This window comes from Telmatherina bonti (genome assembly GCF_933228915.1).
Source record: "Telmatherina bonti genome assembly, chromosome: 4".
In the NCBI taxonomy this organism is placed as follows: domain Eukaryota; kingdom Metazoa; phylum Chordata; class Actinopteri; order Atheriniformes; family Telmatherinidae; genus Telmatherina; species Telmatherina bonti.
In genome coordinates this window covers 35,496,847-35,522,272 of record NC_136622.1, presented here as the reverse complement: position 1 = coordinate 35,522,272, position 25,426 = coordinate 35,496,847, and the positions used below count along the sequence as shown (strand labels likewise).

General features: G+C 43.5%; 1 protein-coding gene across 1 annotated transcript in view; it reads right to left on the bottom strand.

The window, feature by feature from the left end:
- LOC306754576 (nucleolar protein 4-like) overlaps positions 1 to 25,426 on the bottom strand; it is a gene marked incomplete at both ends in the record, with an annotated part of 168,178 nt that overhangs the window by 53,153 nt on the left and 89,599 nt on the right. The window contains one exon of the mRNA XM_079238594.1: positions 17,872 to 18,025. Within this exon, the coding sequence (XP_079094720.1) occupies positions 17,872 to 18,025 (154 nt within the window). The remainder of the gene's footprint in view (positions 1 to 17,871; positions 18,026 to 25,426) is intronic.

The window sequence follows — 25,426 nt, the reverse complement described above, 5'->3', positions numbered from 1 at the left end:
ACGTCCGATAGTACGGACAGGCTTTGGTCATGTGACTATGCTGCATAAAAACTAGACAAGATCCGCCATGTCCGTGTCCAGATGTGCTTCCGATCCTGAATCACAGAACCAGAAGCAGAACAATGTCCAACGGGATGCTCTGGATGCGGGAAGGCGAGAACTTTCATTGTTAGACGTACAAGGTTTGGAAATCCTCCTGCAGGGCTTCACAATAAAAGCACCTGATCAGTAAAACACTCGTCATGTCTACAAAAGAAAAACTTAAGCTTTACCTGCCTGCACTGAAAAACATCCATCTGTCAGTCCCAACCGAAGAAACATCCACCTGCCAGTCCCAACAGAAAGAACATCCACCTGCCAGTTCCAACCGAAGGAACATCCACCTGCCAGTTCCAACCGAAGGAACATCCACCTGCCAGTTCCAACCGAAGGAACATCCACCTGCCAGTTCCAACCGAAGGAACATCCACCTGCCAGTTCCAACCGAAGGAACATCCACCTGCCAGTTCCAACCGAAGGAACATCCACCTGCCAGTCCCAACCGAAGGAACATCCGCCTGCCAGTTCCAACCGAAGAAACATCCACCTGCCAGTTCCAACCGAAAGAACATCCACCTGCCAGTTCCAACAGAAGGAACATCCACCTGCCAGTTCCAACCGAAGGAACATCCACCTGCCAGTTCCAACCGAAGGAACATCCACCTGCCAGTTCCAACCGAAGAAACATCCACCTGCCAGTTCCAACCGAAGAAACATCCACCTGCCAGTTCCAACCGAAGAAACATCCACCTGCCAGTTCCAACCGAAGAAACATCCGCCTGCCAGTTCCAACCGAAAGAACATCCACCTGCCAGTTCCAACCGAAAGAACATCCACCTGCCAGTTCCAACCGAAGGAACATCCACCTGCCAGTCCCAACCGAAGGAACATCCGCCTGCCAGTTCCAACCGAAGGAACATCCACCTGCCAGTTCCAACCGAAGGAACATCCGCCTGCCAGTTCCAACCGAAGAAACATCCACCTGCCAGTTCCAACCGAAGAAACATCCACCTGCCAGTCCCAACAGAAGGAACATCCGCCTGCCAGTTCCAACCGAAGGAACATCCACCTGCCAGTTCCAACCGAAGGAACATCCGCCTGCCAGTTCCAACCGAAGAAACATCCACCTGCCAGTTCCAACCGAAGAAACATCCACCTGCCAGTCCCAACAGAAGGAACATCCACCTGCCAGTTCCAACCGAAGGAACATCCGCCTGCCAGTTCCAACTGAAGAAACATCCACCTGCCAGTTCCAACCGAAGGAACATCCGCCTGCCAGTTCCAACCGAAGAAACATCCGCCTGCCAGTTCCAACCGAAAGAACATCCACCTGCCAGTTCCAACCGAAGGAACATCCACCTGCCAGTTCCAACCGAAGAAACATCCACCTGCCAGTTCCAATCGAAGGAACATCCGCCTGCCAGTTCCAACCGAAGAAACATCCGCCTGCCAGTTCCAACTGAAGGAACATCCGCCTGCCAGTCCAGACCGAAGAAACATCCAGCTGCCAGTTCCAACCGAAGAAACATCCAGCTGCCAGTTCCAACCGAAGAAACATCCACCTGCCAGTTCCAACCGAAGAAACATCCACCTGCCAGTTCCAACCGAAGGAACATCCACCTGCCAGTCCAGACCGAAGAAACATCCGCCTGCCAGTTCCAGTCGAAGGAACATCCACCTGCCAGTTCCAGTCGAAGGAACATCCACCTGCCAGTTCCAACCGAAAGAACATCCACCTGCCAGTTCCAACCGAAGGAACATCCACCTGCCAGTTCCAACCGAAGAAACATCCGCCTGCCAGTTCCAGTCGAAGGAACATCCACCTGCCAGTTCCAATCGAAGGAACATCCGCCTGCCAGTCCAGACCGAAGAAACATCCAGCTGCCAGTTCCAACCGAAGAAACATCCAGCTGCCAGTTCCAACCGAAGAAACATCCACCTGCCAGTTCCAACCGAAGAAACATCCACCTGCCAGTTCCAACCGAAGGAACATCCACCTGCCAGTCCAGACCGAAGAAACATCCGCCTGCCAGTTCCAGTCGAAGGAACATCCACCTGCCAGTTCCAGTCGAAGGAACATCCACCTGCCAGTTCCAACCGAAAGAACATCCACCTGCCAGTCCAGACCGAAGAAACATCCGCCTGCCAGTTCCAGTCGAAGGAACATCCACCTGCCAGTTCCAATCGAAGGAACATCTGCCTGCCAGTTCCAATCGAAGGAACATCTGCCTGCCAGTTCCAACCGAAGGAACTTCCACCTGCCAGTTCCAACCGCAGGAACATCCGCCTGCATGATCATTCTCACTTGCGAAACTGTGTTTCTGTGGGAGTGAACAGTTGTTTTAACTTTGTGATGTTGTCTAGGCAGTTTGGTCAACTTGAGGCAGTGTGAAATATTCCCAATCGGACAGAGTCTGCCAAACTGTCTTGGTGTGTAACTTCAGTCGTTCTTGTTCGACAAGCGAGAAAAGATTCTGCAACAATGATTACAAAGACGATGTGTGAAAAACTGCCAACAAGCTGCTGAAGCAGATCCTCAAACTGGCCCACAGACGTCCTGCAGTCTGTCCTCAAGTGGCCAGGTCGCCAAACAACCTCTTTTCTGGAACAGGATGCATCTTTTCTTCTTTTCTCTTGCAGCGTCAGCACCAGTTCATCGCTGCTCAATGTGGGATCATTGTTTGTTTTTGCCATCTTGTGAGTTTGTTTTAGAATCTTCATCATTTATTAATAATTTTTCATCATTCAGTGTGTTTAGCCAAAAATCTCAAAATTTCACCTGTGAATTATTCCGAATTTCATACCATTTATTCGCACCAGTCCCGGTGCATAAAGGCCTGAAGACTGAATGGATATTAATATGTTTCATTATGTCTTAAGTAGGGCTCAATACCAAGCGTGTGTACACGTACTTGGTATTAATAAAAGTACACCAATACCAAAACCGATACCACACCAGTCAAGCTAGTGCAGATGGGTTTGATGACATGCTTCGGACGTGTTTTAAAAGAAATAAATGCCTTGAATGTTAAAATGTGACATTTTTTGTTACACTAAAAGCGAGATCTTTGTTCCAAAACCAGACATTTATAGTTGTATTTAGGTAAAATGTGCCAAATCAGAATTAAACATGTTGAAATTGTTCGATCTGTACTGTTATTATATTTGTATTAGTGAGGTAACTTCAGAAAGGATGGGTGCTTTATTACAACCTAATGAAATCTTACACAGTTATAACAGCAGTAATAACCATAGTCACAATAACGTTCACATAAACAGATTTGGTATCGGCAGATATTTAAGTTTCAGATATCGGTATCAAAAAGTGAATTGGTGCATCCCTAGTCTTACGGCTTGTTGCTGAAGCTGTCACACACATGTAGACATCTCCTTCCAACCAATCTGTTATTCCACACACTCACTGAGTTTTACAGAATGTTCCTGAACGCATCAGAATATCTTCCTTTGTCTGAACAGCCTCTTTATTTGCCTTGTTCATGTTTTTCCATTTGAGCATTAAATATTCTGCATGTTTGCTTCTGCTATGTGATGTTTTATGCATCAGGCTGCATCAAGCTTTGGAAATATTTGCCTTTGTTTTGTTTTGTTTTGTTTTGCTCTTTAAGCTGCTGATAGACATAATCGTGTGTGCATGTGTTTGTAAAGCATGCTCTCTGTGCAGGGTACAGCGCATGCTAAATTATTAACAACCCCCCTCCATGACTCAAATATGAAGCTGCTCAATTAATATTACAAACCCCTATCCTGAATCCACACATGCACACAAACAAACAGAATGATACCAGTAACTAACCAATTTGTGACAAGCCAGGGCGCCAGCTGGGATGAATAATATGGTTTCTATTACATGTGTGTGTGTCCATGTGGGAACTTATGTTCTTGCTAACGTGTGTTGAGTTGTGCACGTTTCACACTCTTGAGGTTGTATGTGTGAGTGATTAGGCGTTCCACTGGTAAGAGCAATTAGCCGTCTGACTCGTAGCAGCGCTGCAGCCTCCTGCCTGCCTGTAATGAGGTCTGGAGCTGCACGACACTCAGACCTCTGCACCCTTTACACAAGCCGATGACTAAACTCAATAAGCTCTCCAACCAGCATGCATACGGCTTTATTCCTGCATATCAAATGCTCTCCAGAGCGGTTAAAGTATAAAGAAAAAGCACACCAGCCCTAATCAGCGACTGGCGCTGTGACTGTTCATGTGCTCTGTGGAAATGGCCTAATGGAGTTTGCAGTAGCTGTAATTTTTTTCAGCCCATTATCACCACTGCTGCTCTCACAGCCTGAGAGCAACAAGTTCAGCAGATTCCAGGAAGCACAGACATTGCTATTTATAGAAGACAAAGCGCGCTGATAGAAGTTAAACACCTCTGAATGCTTATAATCGATGATGTGCAGCTGTTGACTCGAATGCATGAGCTGAGCTGATCGCTTTAAAATGTTGTCTTTGCACTGATAAACCCAAAAAGTTGGGTCTTCACATACATGACAAACACAACATTAACTGAAGTGATGACTAATATATATTTGATTGATCAATAAATCGACCATGAATCGGTCCTATCAGGTCAGATTATGATCACAACTTTGTGAATCCCAGAAAGGAAAACACACATCAGATCAACTTTACTTCCAGGAGCCCAGTTATGACTGCAGATCATGTTAACTGTTCCACACAGTGCATCAATTAATAAGAAATGAACACCATGAAGAAGTCAAATTCTACGCCGACGATGTGGTGATCTACTGCTGCTCTTCCTGCACTGCTCCGACTCGTTTGAACACAGTTCAGTGTTCTTTGCAGGCACTAGCAAAACCAAACTCAGGGTAATTTCAGATAAATGTGAATTACCAGAAGGAGTTAGGCCAATAACAACCTTCCAAAGCAAGCTGACAAAGTTAAGCCTGGTCATGCTCCCTTACATACATAAAATGGGGACTGACATTTAGAACTAACTGGTTTATAATAAAGTTGGAGGTCTGTGCAGTTTGAATAATATAAATATACTTTTTTTTTAAATGTTTTAAAGCAGATTAAATCAGTAAAAAATGAATAAATTTGTAATTTATTGATTAGAAAGCACCTGTTTTTATTTTGAAACAACCCGCTGAATGATGGATCCTACACGTCCTTGACTCTTTTACCCACTTTCCATAACCCCGCCCAACCCCGCCTACCCCTCAGTTCAACAAATCCTGCAAGGTTCAAGGTGCCTGTGTGTTTATCGCACCATCGTTGTGTGCTGACGGTGGTTTAAGACCTTGAAAGTGTCTGTGGGTTTTTATTGTTTTATGGTTTGGTTTGTGGAAGATGTCCAAAGGTTGGCTCCATAAAATGCGTCCTGACCTGAAATTTTCACCCAGAGTTATTGGCCTGCCTTCTCTTTGAGCACCGCGCGCACATGCAGCCGTGCACGCACATACATGCAGTGGCTTTTCTTAGTAAAACAAAGTGTGACAAAACCAACTTAACGTCAAGCAGTCGGGTTGATCAGGTGGAACAGAAACAGGAAAAGTCTTAATTACATCTGATAACCTGATCTATGTTTGGGTGAATGCTGAGTGAATCAATGCATTAATATGGACTGATGGATTGTTAAAGGGTTCCTATGATGGTGTTTGGAGTTTTCTGAGCTTTCTACAGTGTTACAGTGTTGAATCCTCATTAGACATGTGAACGGCACTGTTTTTTTATCACCTAAACGCATGTTTGAGTTTGAGTTTCAGCACTCTCTCCGTTTGGTTTCCATGGCGACAAAAAATCGTCGTTTTAGAGAGTTTTTTCTACGTGGAAATCCTTGTGACGTCCCGGGGGATAAGGTTCGGTGATTGGTTACCTTCTACTGGTTAAAAAGGGCATGTACAAATACATCAGGCGGGTGGAAAACGTGGGATAAAGTTATTTCCAACGATGGCTGGTGAGTTTACCAAAGAGAGACATCCTGCTGCATTCGTTGCTGTGGGTTGCTGTTTTCCACTTCGTTTTCAGGCTCTGATTCAGGTTCCAACATGTAGGGCTGTATGCTATGTGTTGACATTGTATTTTGTTTAGTTTTATTGAGTTCATATTAGCCTAATCCTTCTGTTTATGAGACGTTACAATGACGGCGAAAGCAGGTGCGGTGCGCGCTCCCGATGTAGTGGAGTGGCGGGAGGCGGGGCTTAATGCGGAAGAGTCTCAATCCACTCGTTTTGCCCGCAGGCTGATCTGACAGCCTACGGAGAGGGTCGGTCTGAAGTAAATAAAGCCATTTGTGACAATAACTCGATCAATCCCAGCCCTTCTGGGCTCAGAAATAAAAATAAATTAGCCTGAAAGGCACATAATAGTTCCACTTTAAGCTTATTGTATTGTGTAAACTTAAAACGTGCCACAGAAAGATGCTGATGAAGACATTTTAAAGTAAAATGTTGAGAAGGAAAAAGAATAATTGTAGAGGAAAAGAGAGGTGGTTTACCCTGAAGGTGATCGAGATGAGACAGATGTTACAGACGCTTCAATTCAAACCAGCCAGATGTTGTATCTCCAACTCGCCGTGACCCCATAAGAACTTTTCATCATGTAATCCACTCATCATCTCATCTAATAATGTCAAACAGTCCTTCTTTCTCCTGTTTCATCAGCTGTTTCCTTTCTTCAGACACTTCTACTAAAACATTTCTTAGAGATTTTGGTCCACGTTGACATGCAATATCCTCCACGACCCGAAGCTGCTCTAAGGCCACTGGAGTACACTAAACTCATCATCATGTTGAAGAAAGCAGCTGGAGACCTGCTGGAAGTTTCCATCAGAAGATGCTACACTGTGCTCAGAAAGGGATGGACATGGTCAGCAGCAGGACTCAGGTAGACTGTGGAGGTTAAACCAGGTCATGTTGGGACTAAGGGGACCAAACTGGGACAAGAAGATGGCTGGATCCATGTTTTCATGATGTTTCCAGCAGATTCTGATCCTAGCATGGGTACAATGTGTACTCTACCAGTCCTCTTTAGGCAGCTTTGAAGGGAAAATAGGGTCTCTTCCTGTACTAGAAAGGTAAACCTGATAAATTTTGTACATTGTTGCATGAAAATATATGAACATTCAGGATCCAGATTGCAGGTTTTGTTAAAAGGCGTTGATTCCTTGAGGTGGTTTGTGAGAATCTGAGCCTCGTTTTTCAGGTAATCCAACATCTAACACCTCCTGGCTTTTCCCCAACTCCTCTCACTGCAAATTTCTGGAGAATCCCAGAAGCAGTGATGGGTGAATTATTCAGTGATGTGGTCAGCTCAGCAAGAAGTTGACAGACTGAGAACAACACAGACTTAAGAGGCTCTTTACATTTACGTCCTCTCAGTAGCCTCACACTTGATCAGCAGCATGTTGTTGAGTTTGAGACTGTGTCCTCCTTCATGAGGCCCATTCATGCTCTAAGTTGAAGAGCCGCTTGTCCATCTTTGGCATCATTTATGTGCATAATTTAGTCTGTTTCCAGGGGTGTTGCAGAAGCATACCATGGCAGAGCCAATGGAAACCACAAGGCAAGTGTTGAGCAGTATAGTTAACTTGTGACCAAAAGAAGACGACGACGTAACGTCTTTAATGTCCATTCAGGCCACCTGTGCTTAGTCTCGTTATCTCGTTCTCCACCACTGTTGCCATGTTGGTTCTGGTCGGAAACTGACGTCAGCGCTCAACAGGCTCCTGAGTGAGAAGTTTAGGGGCTTCATGTCTCAGACTTGTAGTGTAAAGAGTCAGAAGGTTCAGCTGAAGCTAGCTGGCTGAATAAACCATCCGAACCTCCATGGTGTTGGGAAAACTTTCCCGGGAAGAGTCTATATTGCAAACACGTTAGCTGGATTACACTTCTGAGACTGCTCTGCCATCTGCAACCATTGCCATATGAGGACCAGTAGTCTGGTCTTCTACAACCCTAAAAAGTACAAATCTGGACCATCGCAGCAAATTCTGGCAAAAATGTACACACGTTACCCCCTTTGGAGCTGGACGGAAGGGGAAAAGGGACAGTTTTCTTTACCTTGTGATGTAGGAGAGACCCAAACAGTCACCTTTCCATCAAGATTAAAGGTAAAACGCTGAAGGTAAAGTGGTAAGGGGCGTTCTGAGCCCATTTTAGCCCATAAAGTCGTAATTCAGAAAAATAATTTTTAAAAAGGACTTAATTTAGTATGGATGGTTTTTAGAATAATTTAGTCATGTAATCTTTACACATTTACAAAAAACATATTTCAGGTAGAACGATGCCCAAACACCCACCAACCATGCCGGGATTTACCCACAATTATTTAAAATAAATAAATAAATAAATAAATAAATAAAATTTTAAATAAATTAAAAATAAATTACATTTAAATAAAGAAAAATTAATAAAATTAAAATATAAATATATACAATAAATAAATAAATAAATAAACACAATAACTGGGAATAATATAAAAAATAAACAAATGAAAAAAATAGATTAAAAAAATATCAGAAACTGCTTTTTTTTTTTTTTTTTTTTTTTTAAATAAACGTGGACTTTTTTCTTTGTTCTTACAACACACATGCAGATCACCCACAGCTGGGTCCTGGTCGGGGGAAAGATTAACTATGAGACAGATCTTTAACAACAACAGTAGCGTCAACAAGCCAACATCCAAACGGCTTCATGCTTTAGCACTTAACTCTGACGCCGGACACAAATCCTGCAGAGAGAAGCTGTCCATTATTAATGGACGCCATTTGAATATTAAGCTTCCTACATGAAATCCAGACGTGTTCAGCCACCCCTCATGGCTTCACCGGTGGGTTTTTCCTGACATTCAGAGGCATCTCGTGTGCTAGCGATGCAGGAGGAGTCAGAATTTAATCCAGAGCTCTCCTCCCTTTCTAATTCTGTCGACCACCTGATCCGAGCGGCAGTTCATACCCTCTCCCTCCTCGCTGTCCCTCCTCTTTACGTTGCCTCCTTCAATCCCCGACTTACAGCAGCAGGGCCGAAGGGTGTGAGGGAGGAGGAGGAGGGATCACAGTCATCCTGTGGTTTGTTTCCCGCTGCCCTACTTTCCTTCGCTTCACCGCATTAGACCATGTTGGCCACTGGCCTACAGAGTCTGTGTACGCACAGATTTGTGAATATACGTTTCTATATGGATGCTTGTGTGTGTGTGTGTGTGTGTGTGTGTGTGTGTGTGTGTGTGAGATTTATTAACATGAAGCCTTCCTGTGTAGGTTTGTGTGTCTCATCTTTATTAACAGCATGCATGCAGCTCTGTCCCCGAGGGGGAGGACGAGGTGGGCGTGGAGGTAAACTTTGCTCCGTTCATCACACATTCCAGCTCCGTCTCCATCAACGGCGTCCTGGCTCAGTTCCTGACTCCTCACACGGCGGCGTATCCTTCCAGCTCTGCTTATAACTCTACAGTCCTGCAAGATGCAGTCTGCCCGTGCAGATTTTTATTGGTTTTTAGTATCGCCTGCCAGTCTGTGAAGATGCAGTCCTTGTTCCTTCACTCTGTTAAATCTTACCTGATCTAATAAGTTATTAGATCAGTACCAACATGGACAATCTGCTGCAAACATGGACCACCAGATGACCCCTCTACCTCCTGAGCGACAGCTGAATGCAGAAAATGAATACAACTTCACAAAAACATCTGCTCACATATTCATATCCATGCACACACATAAATATATATTAAATAATATGTGCAATATTTAGTTATTTTAACATTTTAGCACATATTTTAGCATGTGTTTATTTATTTGACCCATTTGTTTAAGTTGGCTTTTTCCAAACAATAAGTTGACTTTTTAGATCTGATTTTATTTAGTTTCAATTTGATTGCTTTTATTTGTTTATTTTTTTATTGTTTTTAGATGTCTGAATTTTTTTAAGTTGTCCTAATATATGTTATTTATTCTGTTTTTTTTTTTTTTTAACCTCCCCACAATTTGGCACTTTAGTCAACATTGTTGTTTTTAAATTGCCTTATAAATAAAGTTGGATTGTATTTACACACATAATCACAAATCACGTTATTTGGGATTAACGAGATAAACATCTCAGTATGAGGGATTATAATGTCGCATCTCATCCATTCTTTTCAGTTTTTCCGACCAATAAAGACAAACAGGCAAATGCCGAAACTTTATAAATAAGAACAGAAACTCTGAAGTGGATCTAGGATGAGAAAAAAAGTAAATAAGTTCCTGAAAAATGCAAAAAGATCTTTAATGATTTATATTCCTCCTTAAAAGGAAGGTCTGTAATGTCACCTTAATCTTCTGACAAGCCCTCTTCATCATTAGTCCTACATAGAGGACAGAAGAGGAGGCTCCAGGAAAGCAGTCCTGGCACTCAGCCATGCTGTACAGCTGGCGGGAGCCTCTCCGGCGGGTTGGCTCAGCAGTGCAGAGGGGATCTGGTGTGAATGTCTATCTGGAGCTTCTCGGGGGAAGAAGGAGTAAGAGGATGCTCGCTGGCAGGAACTGAGAGGCCGTTTCTGAAGAGCAAGATGCATCTGTGGAGTGGCTTCGAGTGTTCACTAATACATGTCCTCGTGCACATGCAGCCTCCTCAGAAAGGTGCATTCAGAGTACGAGCGTCATAAAAGAGGTCTACTGTCAGTGCAAGTTGATCTGGTGACCCATCTTGACATTTGGTTCAATGTTGCATCCTGTGGAAGCGTTAGCCTTGCTGTGGGGGTTGGAGTCAGCGACGAGCCTTACGGTGTAAGAAACGGTCTGTCCTTTTCCACGCTGCTGGAAAACTTGACTTGACTTTAAAGATCACAAATTTCCCTCTAAACCATTCTTCATGGTAGATATCTAAACTAATGACGCAGAAGCCAATCAGCCGATCTATCGGTCCATCTATGAGGAGAAATTTCAAAACATTTCTAGCTTTTCTGACGGGAAATGTCACCAGGCAACAACACGAATGACCTCAGTGCGCTAACAAAGACATAAGGAACACAGAAAGTGAAGTATAATGCGTTTCATTAAAACATGGCTGCAGAAGCACATCCTGTACTCTAGTCTCTCCTGATCTCTGCACTTCTTCAAGACTTTACAAACAGACTGAGATATTAAAGTTTGTGGAAAGTAGGAAGAGGAGTTGCAGTACTTTTCAACTTGTGCATGTGTCTGTTGGAACAGTCGTAATTGTGGAATGACCTTTATAAACATTTTGGCTGTCCATTACTGGTGATGTCATCGGACAGCGCCTAGCAGATTGGGACGTCGCCTCGTGGAGAAAGGTTGGACAGTTTTCTAGACGAACGCTCGTTTTGGTTCCCGATCTCATAGTAATTGGCGGGTTGTGTAGCTTCTGTTTTATTCATGTATGATAAGGCAGTAGCCGTCCAACCGGGCTTTGTAAGGTTGGTAAGTTTGATAAATGAAGAGCACTGTGTAAATCCGGTACCAGTGTGTTCGTGAGTTACTTATCGCCACGTTTTTGCTACGTAGCTACCAGGTTAGCTTACCACCCACACACAACCCGTTCCCATTACACTGTGAAGAGTAATTTTAAGAGATTCTAATTGTGGTGACTAATGTGGAGCTCCAGAGAAGGACAATGCTGGACATCCATCCATCCATTTTCTGCTGCTTATCCGGGGTCGGGTCGCGGGGGCAGCAGCCTAAGCAGGGAAGCCCAGACTTCCCTCTCCCCAGCCACATTTGCCAACTCTGCGGGGGGATCCCGAGGCGTTCCCAGGCCAGCCGAGAGATGTAATCCCTCCAGCGTGTCCTGGGTCTTCCCCGGGGTCTCCTCCCAGAGGGACGTGCCTGGAACACCTCACCAGGGAGGCGTCCAGGAGGCATCCTGACCAGATGCCCGAGCCACCTCAACTGGTTCCTCTCGATGCGGAGGAGCAGTGGCTCTACTCTGAGCCCCTCCCGGATGACTGAGCTCCTCACCCTATCTCTAAGGGAGAGCCCATCCACCCTGCGGAGGAAACTCATTTCAACCGCCTGTATACGAGATCTCGTTCTTTCGGTCACGACCCACAGCTCATGACCATAGGTGAGGGTAGGAACATAGATCGACTGGTAAATCGAGAGCTTCGCCTTCTGGCTCAGCTCCTTCTTCACCACGACAGACCGGCGCAGAGTCCGCATTACTGCAGACGCCGCACCGATCCGTCTGTCGATCTCACGCTCCATCCTTCCCTCACTCGTGAACAAGACCCCGAGATATTTAAACTCCTCCACTTGAGGCAGGACCTGACTCCCGACCCGGAGAGGGCAATCCACCCTATTCCGGTTGAGGACCATGGTCTCAGATTTTGAGGTGCTGATTCTCATCCCAGCCGCTTCACACTCGGCCGCGAATCGCTCAAGCGAGAGCTGGAGATCACGACCAGATGAATCCAACAGGACCACGTCATCCGCAAAAAGCAGGATGACGTGGTCCTGCCGGACATAATGGACGATTTTCACATCCTCTCCACAACACACAGAGGAAACGACGCAGTGTTTCTTCCATTACACAATAAGACAGTCAGGTACAGGCTGCTGTCCTCTGGAAGAACACGACTTGCCAGTGGTTCCCAAACTGGGGGGCCAGCGTTATGACAGCTAGGCTAAATAAAGGTCTAGTTCTTGCACTACTAGTGAAACAGGGACACACTTGTAAAAGTAACAACTGGAAAATAAACCAAAAAAAGCAAATAAATAAATGAAAAAGACAGTATTATGTCTTTATGACCCTGGGCTTGACCAGGTAGCGGTAAAGTATCTGTGGGTACTGAAGGGAGACCACATCATTTATACGTCACTAAATATTATCACCTGACTCTGAAGCTGCTGGGGGATTTCTGATCCTGAACGCAAACAAACGCCTGTTGATTATTTTAGAAATTAACAACTCAACCGTCATGAGTACAGTTTTTTCTTTTCACTAAAGCCTCATCTCAACTCTCCTCGTAGAAAGCAGCGTTCAGAGTTTAATGTGCTAAAACGCCTCCCACTACAGCGGAGGTTCCTGGTTGTGGGATGGGGGGTGTTTGGGGTGTTTTACTTTCAGTCATGATACGTCTGAGAGTTGATCCAGGGCAGATTACTCACGCTTATTTTGAAGAAAAAGACAAAAAAGAGAAAATAATTCTATACAGACAGTCCTCAGGTTACGCAGTTCTCGACTTACATTGTTTTGACTTTACAACTCTCATTAAACACGTGCGTATGCGTACGTATGTACGTAAACAATGGAAGAGCTGCCCATGATTTGTAGGCATTTTCATTAGGCAGGAAAAGAAATTGCGTATTTATCAGACGCTCAAACACCAGAAAGGCGAGGACGCCGAGAAGGGGGGATTTACCGCCAGCAGCTATTTAGTGATTTAGGGGTTTTTTAAGGGTAAATATCCGACTAACACAGGATCTCATGTCACGCCGCGGTGCAGGAGAGGAACTCGTCTTTAAATCGAGGACCGGCTGATTATCATTGATTATTAACTAACTTTGCTTTGCAACGGAAAGGAGTCACCCAGAACGCATCATTTATGGCCGGGATCTCCATTCATTGTCTTCAAGGCCCACTATCCTGCAGCATTTAGATGTTTCCCTGCTGCAACAAACACGATTCAAATCCAACGGATCTCTGACAAGCTCTGCACAAGTCTGCTGATTTGAGTCAGGTGTGTTGCAGCAGGGAAACACTGAAAGTCAGCAGGATAGAAGGCCTTGGGGAGCACAGTTGGGATACTTTAAGACAAAGTGGGCGGGGGGGTCCACAGCTTTTGTGGTAGTTGCATGAAGGGGGTCCTCAGGTAAAAAAAAAAAAAAGGGTTAGAATCACTCGTTCTTTTCATATGAAGGTCTGAAACTTTTCTGGTTTGACTCATTCAGATTTTCACCAAAAAAATACATCCATCAACCTTCTGGTGAGGCTCGTCAGGCTGCTTGGTGCAACTTTTAGAGTTTTCTACCTGAACTACTAAATCAGACACAAACCACAAGTTTCAAACTGTCAGTCTGACGACGTTATGAGAGCTTTCAGCTCAGCTGTCACTGCTGAGTGGAGCAGCAAAAAAGCAAAAGCAAGGAGGCAATCAGAAGCTCTTAAAAGTGATTTACAGACTGCCTCTGAACAGGACATGAATGTGTGTGTGTGTGTGTGTGTGTGTGTGTGTGTGTATGGACCATCTGCTGTGCTGAAATGAGCAGCCTTCTCCGGTTAAACGCCCTGACAGCCTGCTGGTTAGAAAAACACCCATCTAACATTAACGCTAGGCGTGAGATCAAGCAAAGGCTCTTTGGCTGGACGTTCAAACGAAAGCAGCAGCTGCTCGACCACCTCCTCGCTGTCGGGGGAAGGACCTGCCACTGCAGACCGGCCCCGACGACGGCGCTCAGACTTCAGACAGCACTGAAATAACTCGCTGATAAAAAGGTATTTCACATTTAGCATCCCAGTCAGGTTACGGGTGGCTGTCATGGCGACAGAGGAAGCTGCAACCTGTCAGGCTTTAGACCTAAACAGGTTGCTGTGATGATCTGCTGATATTAAACTAACGGGTGTCACAAGTGGCTTTAATACTTATTTAAACCTTTGATTTTCATGTCAGACAACAAATAAATAGAATGGATACGCTTCACATCTCCATGCGCCTGAACATACTTACAGTAAATCACTCATGGAAGAGTCATTCTAGCTGCTATTGTCACCAAATTTCAACTGGCAACAGGTAGGTCTTCATGCTACAGACACATGGGATTCTCCATATCTCCATCTCTCCATGTGCAGCATGAACAAATAAAATAGAAATCCAGGCGAGAGAAATAAACTTAAATTTCCTTAATTTTTTTCACTAGAATTAGAATAGATTAGATTAGAATTTTCTTTCCAACATCAATACCTTTATGCTGGTTACAGTTACAATAAATGTGAAAGCTTAGAGTAAAAATTGTTTTTTATTGTTATGATCCTGAGTCAGCTGGTCTGCAGGGCTTCCTGAAGATGGAGAGACTCCGGAGTCCACAGCTGATAGGCTGCCATCCCTCGGCTCCACCTGGACCACCTTGGCTCGGGATTGGTGGACATTGGTGCAGGCTCCTCCCACATTGGCCACAGACGATGACACCTGCCTATTTCAGGACAATCAGCGCCGTCTTTCAGGGCAGCTGTGTCTGATGGTGACACAGTTTGCCACCTCCGGCTTGCCGTCGACGGCCATAGAGTAGCAGATTTGCTGAGATTGGTTTTTGGCTTTTCTTTTGTTGTTTGCTGTCTTTGTCTGAGTTTTGTTTGGTCTGTGACTACAGAATTTTGGTTTAGCTTTTGGAGTTTTGTTAAATAGTGGATTTTGCTCCTGTCACGGGATGTTTTAAGTTGTACCCTTTAGTTTCCTTGGTTTGAATCCTTGTAAATAAAATCCCACCTTTTACTGGAACTTTTAGTTGCAACCCCCTTTTCCCCTAGACACCACTGGGGTCGTAATATTTATATACAGACCATGTTTTTAAATCTATTCTAAAGCGTTCAAAAATAGCATCTAATTTAATTTGGGTATGCTTGTTTTGCGTTTTTGGCATTTCGGGGACGACTGTTAAGGGGTTAACAAATGTCACAAGACTTATTTCCACACAGTGTTGCATTGATTTTTCTCCAAGATCTCTTTTTGATGATGGGAGAGTCTGACCACTGCACCAAGTCTTTTCCAGCACATCCCAAATATTCTTAATGGTGTTCAGGTCTGGACTTTGTGGTGGCCAATCGATGTGTGAAAATGATGCCTCCTGCTCCCTGAACTGCTCTTTCACAGCCTGACCGCATGAATCCTGGTGTTGCCATCAGGGAAGATGGAATATTCTGCTCATTCAGCAATTTCAGGTATCAGCTGACCTCATTCTTTGAAGATATAATGTTGCTGAACCTGGACCTGACCAACTACAGCAACCCCTTCAATCACTTCATCTGCCTCTCTTCTTACCCTGATGCTCGATCCCTCTGGATCAGGGTCAATCTGGACTCATCAGACCACATGACCTTGTTCCAGCTCCAGAGTCCAGTCTTTCTGCTCCATAGAAAACTGAAACCATGTGGTTTTCTTCTGGCTCCACCGCTGTTCAGGACCTTGAGTTCCTTCACATTGTTCATGTGGAAATGTTCTTACTTTCACTTTTAAACATGGTCCTGCGTTCTACTGCTGTTTTGCTTCCATCTGATTTCACCAAACGTCATCATCACCATCATTCAAATCTTTTCCCTGACTAAGTTTCCAGCTAGAAGTTGATGGATCCCCACCATCCTTCCAGTTTTTACTGTTTTGCACAGTTTTAAAGCCAGTTTTTAGTTGTTTAGTTACAGTAATAATCTGACCTTTCCTAAACAGACTAACATCTTTTACAGAACAGGAAGCGTCTGAAATGAGAAGCTCCTCATTGCATCAGTTGGGGCAGAAATATCATTGAAGTATAAACTTTATTGGTGATGTTGTGTGCCCTCATTCAATGGTGTTGTGGGAAGGGAATCCTGTTTTGCAGAGCTGCTTGCTTATATCACTGAAGAAGGTAAACTGAGCGTGTGAAACAACAAAAGTTATGGTCTCATGGTGTGTGTGTGTGTGGGGATGGTTGGCCACCTCCCTAGCGCTCCCACGTTATGTTGCAGAATGAGGGGTATTAAAGCGGGGAAGCCCCAGACTTCGGTGGAGTCTGCTGCGGGTCTATCTGATCAGGACACCCAGCTGGTTTTGGCACTCTCTACCGGGGTTGTGGGCTCCCCAACCTATCCGCGTTACGGTAAGAGCTGGAAACTGAAAAGTGCCTTAACCAATGTGCTTACTCTTGTGCTGCAAGGTTAATAAAACGCTGAGTTAATCATTGGGCAGAGAGTTTGTGTGTTCATTATTTGCCGACTTCCTACGATCCTGCAAAATAAATAAAAGTGTTTCATTACAATCATCAATGCAGGAATGATCCAATGGGAAGCTCTTACACATCTGTTTAGTTAAATCCAGGTGGTGATTATGTATATTTAGGATGTCCAGGGTGTGTGTTACGTCGCCATTAATGTGTGTTTCTCTTCTTTCTCAACGGGCATCCCTGGCTTAGAGTCGTGATACTTAAACTGGACTGAGTCTGTAAAGTCTATCGCGATGAGTTCGCTGGAAACTGTATAAATAAAGTGCGCAATTTAAGATATTTTCACACTGCTTGTGTTTATCTTGGAGTACGCTCTATTCTTTAATGTTCTGAGTAAATCTAAATGAACTTCAGCTGTAGTCTTTATTTTATTCCCTCATGTTCATATTTCACCATCCCCAGAAGGAACTGAGAAGCAGCAAAAGGAGAAGAAAACTCGTGATCGAGATCAGTTGGAGCACTTAACGCCAGCCAGGCTCCAAACAGTCAACTCCACTCAAATCAACAAAAAACGAACCTCTGCTTGCATCATCACATGTTCAAACACACACAGAGACAGTGAGTCAGCACACAGCGGCGGTCAGATATGCTGCAGCGCGGCTGAAACTCACACACTTCCACTCGCAGCTAATCCCTCAGACTTCCTGATCACATGGGTGCAAATAAACGCAGGTAATGTGATCAATACAAGAGTGAGGAGGACATGAAGGAATTCAGAGAGCTTTCATTTAATGCTGGACTTGATCTGAAACACCCTGAATGTAGAGAAAAACCACACGATCTGCTGCTTCTAACCAGCTTTGTGTTAAAACAGCAGCAATGTGGCAAAGTCTGCTGAGACTTCCTGACACATTCAAACCCATACAGATGTTTCATCTCTGCTCTAATCCTCACAGAAATACAGCTTTTTCTAACCTTTCCTGGTGGAAACACGTTTTCTGTGGTTCTTACCGTCGTCCTCCTTGCCGTGTGTGTTCGGGGGACTGTGGCGCATCCTCTCTCCACGGCTCGGTGGGCTCAGGTCTGAAACTGCTCCCAGATCTGCTGCTAGCCACGTGGGCTTGCTCATCTCTGCCTCCTCCTCGCTGCTCAGTGAACTGTCATCCTGACCAGAGAAGAGACGACACATTTCAGCCTTTCTTCAGCGAGCTGATTATTTTGTATGAACTGGTTTATGTGAACATGGTTATTATGAACTGAACTGATGTGGAGTATGTGACGGATTTGTTTTAATCACATTTTAACTTGACTACAATAAATAAGGAGGAATCAAACTGGATCTGTAAATGTGACCTGAGATGACATTGTTGTCCAAATAAAACATAAACTCTTTAATGAAATAGGTAGAAAATTTTACTTCTGTTCAGTCGGAATCTTGATTTAGTCCTTTAACAAAATATGAAAAAGAATGAATTATGTATGCGCGCCATTTATAACTTTTTGATATGTTTGCTTTATTGTAGTGCAAAAGGTAACCACTAGGGGGCAGAAGACAGTTAATGTACTGTATGCTACAATTAAATGCAATTATTATTCTAACTTTAATTTAAAGTATATATATCATCTCCACCATGAGTTCACTGTCCTCCAACGGCCTCCACAGTCACCAGATCTACATCCAACAGAGCAGCTTTAGGATGAGGCGGAACGGGAGATTCTCATCATGATGAGGTGGAACGGGAGATTCTCGTCGTGATGAGGTGGAACGGGAGATTCTCATCATGATGAGGTGGAACGGGAGATTCTCATCATGATGAGGTGGAACGGGAGATTCTCATCATGATGAGGTGGAACGGGAGATTCTCATTGTGATGAGGTGGAACGGGAGATTCTCATGGTGATGAGGTGGAACGGGAGATTCTCATCATGATGAGGTGGAACGGGAGATTCTCATCGTGATGAGGTGGAACGGGAGATTCTCATTGTGATGAGGTGGAACGGGAGATTCTCATTGTGATGAGGTGGAACGGGAGATTCTCATTGTGATGAGGTGGAACGGGAGATTCTCATGGTGATGAGGTGGAACGGGAGATTCTCATTGTGATGAGGTGGAACGGGAGATTCTCATTGTGATGAGGTGGAACGGGAGATTCTCATTGTGATGAGGTGGAACGGGAGATTCTCATGGTGATGAGGTGGAACGGGAGATTCTCATGGTGATGAGGTGGAACGGGAGATTCTCATGGTGATGAGGTGGAACGGGAGATTCTCATGGTGATGAGGTGGAACGGGAGATTCTCATCGTGATGTGGTGGAATGGGAGATTCTCATCATGATGAGGTGGAACGGGAGATTCTCATGGTGATGAGGTGGAACGGGAGATTCTCATGGTGAAGAGGTGAAACGGGAGATTCTCATCATGATGAGGTGGAACGGGATATTCTCATCATGAGGTGGAACATTCTCATCATGATGTGGTGGAACGGGAGATTCTCATGGTGATGAGGTGGAACGGGAGATTCTCATGGTGATGAGGTGGAACGGGAGATTCTCATGGTGATGAGGTGGAACGGGAGATTCTCATGGTGATGAGGTGGAACGGGAGATTCATCATGATGAGGTGGAACGGGAGATTCTCATGGTGATGAGGTGGAACGGGAGATTCTCATCATGATGAGGTGGAACGGGAGATTCTCATCATGATGAGGTGGAACGGGAGATTCTCATCATGATGAGGTGGAATGGGAGATTCTCATGGTGATGAGGTGGAACGGGAGATTCTCATGGTGATGAGGTGGAACGGGAGATTCTCATCATGATGAGGTGGAACGGGAGATTCTCATGGTGATGAGGTGGAACGGGAGATTCTCATCATGATGAGGTGGAATGGGAGATTCTCATGGTGATGAGGTGGAACGGGAGATTCTCATGGTGATGAGGTGGAACGGGAGATTCTCATCATGATGAGGTGGAACGGGAGATTCTCATCATGAGGTGGAACATTGTCATCATGATGTGGTGGAACGGGAGATTCTCATGGTGATGAGGTGGAACGGGAGATTCTCATCATGATGAGGTGGAACGGGAGATTCTCATGGTGATGAGGTGGAACGGGAGATTCTCATCATGATGAGGTGGAACGGGAGATTCTCATGGTGATGAGGTGGAACGGGAGATTCTCATCATGATGAGGTGGAACGGGAGATTCTCATCATGATGAGGTGGAACGGGAGATTCTCATGGTGATGAGGTGGAACGGGAGATTCTCATCATGATGAGGTGGAACGGGAGATTCTCATGGTGATGTGGTGGAACGGGAGATTCTCATGGTGATGAGGTGGAACGGGAGATTCTCATTAGAATGAGCAGCAACCCTGTGATGCTTCATGACAATATGATGCAAACTTTCCACCTTGTTGAAACTATGACATCAAGAATGAAAATGGGGGTCTGATCTGCGACTATCAGAGTGTTTTTAACCTCTTTATAAACTGCTTTTTCAGCGTCAGCATCCATGATGGTTGCTCCATCAGATCAATCCAAACATCAGAGCAAACAGCACACAAAGTGGTGGAACTGCAGGCAGGCAAATCAAACACAACATGCCAACTGCTGCTCGGTGTGTAACACCTGCAGGCCTCGCTGGCATCAGGAACATCATACTGAGATGCTTTCCTTTCACCAAACTCTTCTCTGTTCCGTCACGCTGTGCAGTCGTGATTGGATCATTCGCCGATTGACTGAGTTCAATCAGCGACAGGAAGCAAGACAACTTGTTCCTTCAGCCAACAACAAGCGGCAAGAAGGAAGAATCCTCTCAGGACTCTCAACCAACAACTTCCCAGCCTTCAGCCTCATCGTCCCCCCCTCCTCCAGACTCCTCCCTGCTGGAATTCACCGACCATATGGAGAAGCAGGTCCCTGCAGACACCAAGCTAACTACCCAACCTGCACTTCCACAAGTACAGATGTTCATTGCTCCAACATCGGTGAAGACTCTGTGGAGAAACTCTATCATGGTTTGGCCAGAAAAGCTTAAAGAAGGTAAAGAAAGAGTCTTTAGATCCATCTACAAAGACAGTTTTCACAGTTAAAACTTTGAAAAGAAATGCAAAACACTATTTTCTCTTAAGTTATTACTGAGCAGAAACAACACACGCATCCTATTGGCTGGTGAGGATTGGCTGGTAATTCCCACAATTCCCAGCTGCCCCTGAACTGATCTACTGAGGCTTGTAATGAATTTGCACAATTCTTTTCCAGGTGAATCTGAGTCATCCGTCCATCTTCTGCGGTCACGTTGCCAGGACAACAACTTCAACAGGGAAGCCAAGGATTAATTTCCTCCTCCAGGTCCTCCACTGGGAGAACCTGGAGGACCCTAAGGTGTCCCTAAGGTGTTCGTAAGGTCAGCTGAGAGAAGTAGCCCCACCAGTACGTCCTGGATGCTTCCTGGGGTCTCCTTCTGGTGGGACGTGGCTGGAACACACCACCTGGGAGGCGTCCAGGAGGCACCCAAACCAGATATGTGAACCAGCTCATCTGGTTCTTCTTGACGTGGAAGAGCAGCGGCTCTACTCCAAGCCTCTCCTGGATGAGCCGACTCTGGGCTCAGAGGAGGTCTGGATGAAATTTAGATTTAGGTTTGCATTTAACCCTTTAATGCCTCATGTTGCAAATATGTGCCAAACCACTTTAAGATTAGTTTAATGCATTTATTTGTTTCAATTTATTTTCATTTATGTATCTATTATTTTAAAATAATTTTTATCAATTTGTTGTTATTGATTTAATATTTAAGTTAATTTTTTTTCCTAGTCTTTTCTCTTTTCTTTAGTCTGGATTTATTTCTCCTTAATTGTTTTTAAATCTAATTTTATTGTATTGGTTTTCATATTTTATTCATTTTTATTGTTTACTTATCTGTACTTATCTGTTATCTGTTTATTTATCTGTTTATATTTATATCTTATTATTTATTTTCTCTGGTTTTCATTATTTTTCAGATGCAATTGTAGTTTATATTATGGTGTTTTCATTGTTATTACTTTTAAAACATCTTTTAAACTATTTATTATTGTTTTATATAATTGTTAATAAATTCAGGCATTAAGGGGTTTGTGTATAAATGTACAAGAAAAAGGAGAAAATAAATAAATACATTTAAACAGATAGGAAAAAAGGCTGGAACATAAAGTAAAATTTATTATTAATTTATATTAACAAAATGAATAAAATTGAAATAATGGATAAACAAGGGCAAATTAAAAATTAAAATAAAATAAAGATAAAGAGAAAAAAACATTTTTATGCAAATTTGTGGCTCCTGGCTTTAATGGGTTAAAAACTCTTCATTTGAAAATGTTCTTGTGATTCACTACACAAAGTCAGAATTAACAACATTAAAATATTGCAATTAATTGCATAATTAACCGTTTAGATGGTTCAAATTTCACAAATTATCATGCCCTCTTATCTACAGGAGTTGTTTCATGCAAATCTGCTAATCTGCAGTCGCTTTATCATAATGCAGGATAAAACTAAGGCTCCCATGGAATATTAAAATTTGCTAACTTAATTAGACGCATTAATCAAAGGAGCCTTGATCCGCAGAGCACAGTAAAAAAAAAAAAAAAAAAAAAAAAGAAAAACTTGCAGGGAAATCCATTTTCAGTGTAAAAGACAAAAAGACAGTTGTTTACATAACCGTGTAGCTGCAGCGCCGAGTCCATGAGGCAGCATTGACCCATATCTGTCCATTAAACAGGCTTCTCAGAGAAGGAGTTTCCCTGCACACGTCACACTGAATCAGCCTCCCAACAGCAGCCAGGCATGCAGCCAGCAAATATGACTGCACTTACCATCAACAAGGGGAAGCTTCCACACACATCAGGCCATCCTGGCAGCTGTCTCGCCAGATCAGAAACGCTTCAATCCGCAACAAAACTAGTGTTAAACTTACATCTGTGACTGAATCTCAGCAGAAAAGATCCGTTTTTAGGTAAAAAAAAAGTCTCGCTTCAGGTTAAGGAGAGAAAAAATCCTTAATGGATCTGCTTCAAATTCACCTTTTAGCACTTGGCTGCCTTTCATAAAGCTGCATTTACACTTCAGGGGCACCTTTTTATCTCTGCTCAGAACATATGACGAGATGAGGAAGACAACATGAACAACTGAAACATCATGTTGAGCAGTCTGTGTGTAACAAGCTGAAAAACACGCCGTTCAAACTCACCCCTTATCAATAAAAATGAATGCAACTCACAACTAAGGCCATGTTTACATCACAATGCAAAACGGAGAAGTTGGCGACAGTGACGTCTTTCACGTCATCTTGGGCTCGCACGCTCAGACCCGTTTAACCCACAAAAACTCATAACAATGGACTCAGTGTCCTGTTTGTGCAGCTGCATGTTTTTAGTTTATTTGGTCTGGTCAGCAGAAAGCTAGCTGTTAGCGTGCAGCAGAAAGCTAGCTGTTGGCATGCAGCAGAAAGCTAGCTGTTGGCATGCAGCAGAAAGCTAGCTGTTAGCATGCAGCAGAAAGCTAGCTGTTAGCCTGCAGCAGAAAGCTAGCTGTTAGCATGCAGCAGAAAGCTAGCTGTTAGCCTGCAGCAGAAAGCTAGCTGTTGGCATGCAGCAGAAAGCTAGCTGTTGGCATGCAGCAGAAAGCTAGCTGTTGGCATGCAGCAGAAAGCTAGCTGTTAGCAGGCAGCAGAAAGCTAGCGGTTAGCATGCACCGCTTCCCAGGCTCACACCTGGGTGTGTTTTCATTGTTTTACTGCCCTATAGGGGCCTAGCATGTGCACTACATTGATTTTTGGTCATTTTGCTGTTATGTAAATGCTTTGTTTTTTGTTTTTTTTTCAAATATGCAAAGGAAAAGTTTTGTGAATATCATAGAAACGCTGTGGTGTAACCGCAGCATAAAATAAAAGCTGTGATGCTGCAGGACCTGAATGGCACACCACTATTAGGGGTATAGGACCAAGATCTTACCTATTTAAACCTTTAATGTTTGCATAAATAACATGCTCCATCATGAATGTATTAGACCTTTTTATTAACTTATGTATATGTCACGTACGCATGCGCTTAACGGCAATAAAAGGCAGAAAGCTGAGCAGATAAATGAAATAGGCTATGTGTTCGTCTTTAACGCGGAAATGACAGCAATTCCAGACAGTTGTGTATATGTCTGGTCCAGTCAATGAGGCGGGAAGTCAAGCAAACAGAAATTAATTTTTTTTTTTCTTATTTAAGGCAATCTTACCAGGCGTTGTTATTGTATTCATTATTGAGCGCCTCTTCAGTTAAAAGACCATAAACAAGTTTGTTTTTTTGTTTTTTTAATAAGATTTATAAACTATCCCTCATCACGGTCTTATCTTCTGAATTAGTCCACACTGCTCATATCCAAAGAGTGACGATTGTATTAAAACTGATCAGATCTATTTATCCAGCGTCCATGTAAATCTGTCATCTGGATTGAAGAAATACAGCTATCTGAAGGAAACTGAATGAAATTATGGTTTTTAAAATTGAAAGTAGAAATAAGGGCCAGTCTCTTCTAGAAATTTGTTTTTGTTTCATCATTAAACATTTCGTGAAAAATTAAATTGTTCTGTAAATTCATTTTTCCATCCTCCTTTCCTCAAACGTACCAAAGTGAAGCTGGAAAATTCAAAGCGTACAGAGCTGAGATTAAACATTTGTTTGTTTTGTAAAATTTGTTGATATGTTCTAATACACAGAATGTACAGTATCACTGGTTTAATCCTGTTATTGGATTGTTTAAGTCCAACAGATATCCAAAATCCCTTCATAATCATAAATACAAATCCCAGATCAGTAATACAGCTCCGGTGCTGAGAGAAAAAACATTTCTACCCCCTTCCGTAAACAACTGGTACATTATCTATTACTTTTACAGTTTTTATATCAGAATAACCCACATATGAAATAATCACGTCACAGTTACCTGCAACTAATTCCACATTGCAATGTATTCCACCAGTCTGCGTCCCCAGACGACTGCAGTCCGACACACTTATGATGTCGGTGTTTGGAGCAAATAAATGAAAGAGACAGAATTTTGCAGTGGACACCACTTTAAAGGCTGTTTTCTAGTATAATTACAAGTGGGGACAGTGTATTTACAATTTTGTCACTTCAGTGGGCATTAGGAGTCACCCAACACTGCCACTCACTGAAGAATAAACAACTAGAAAAGCACTCCGAAAGCGTAAACCTCCGCCAAGGGCTACAGTTCTAAAAAAGTTCCTGGAGCCAAACGGTGATCCAGATCACCACCAAAATTGAGTTAGTTCTTTCTTTTCACAATTCCAACAACTCCTGAAAATTTATTAAAAATCCATTTGTAACTTTTTGAGTTATCTTGAACACAAACAGATAAACACAGGTAAAAGCATAACCTCCTTGGCTGAGGAAAATATTGTATAAAATTGTATATATATATATATATATATATATAGATATATATATAGATATAGATATAGATACACACACACACACACACACACACACACACACACACACACGTAATT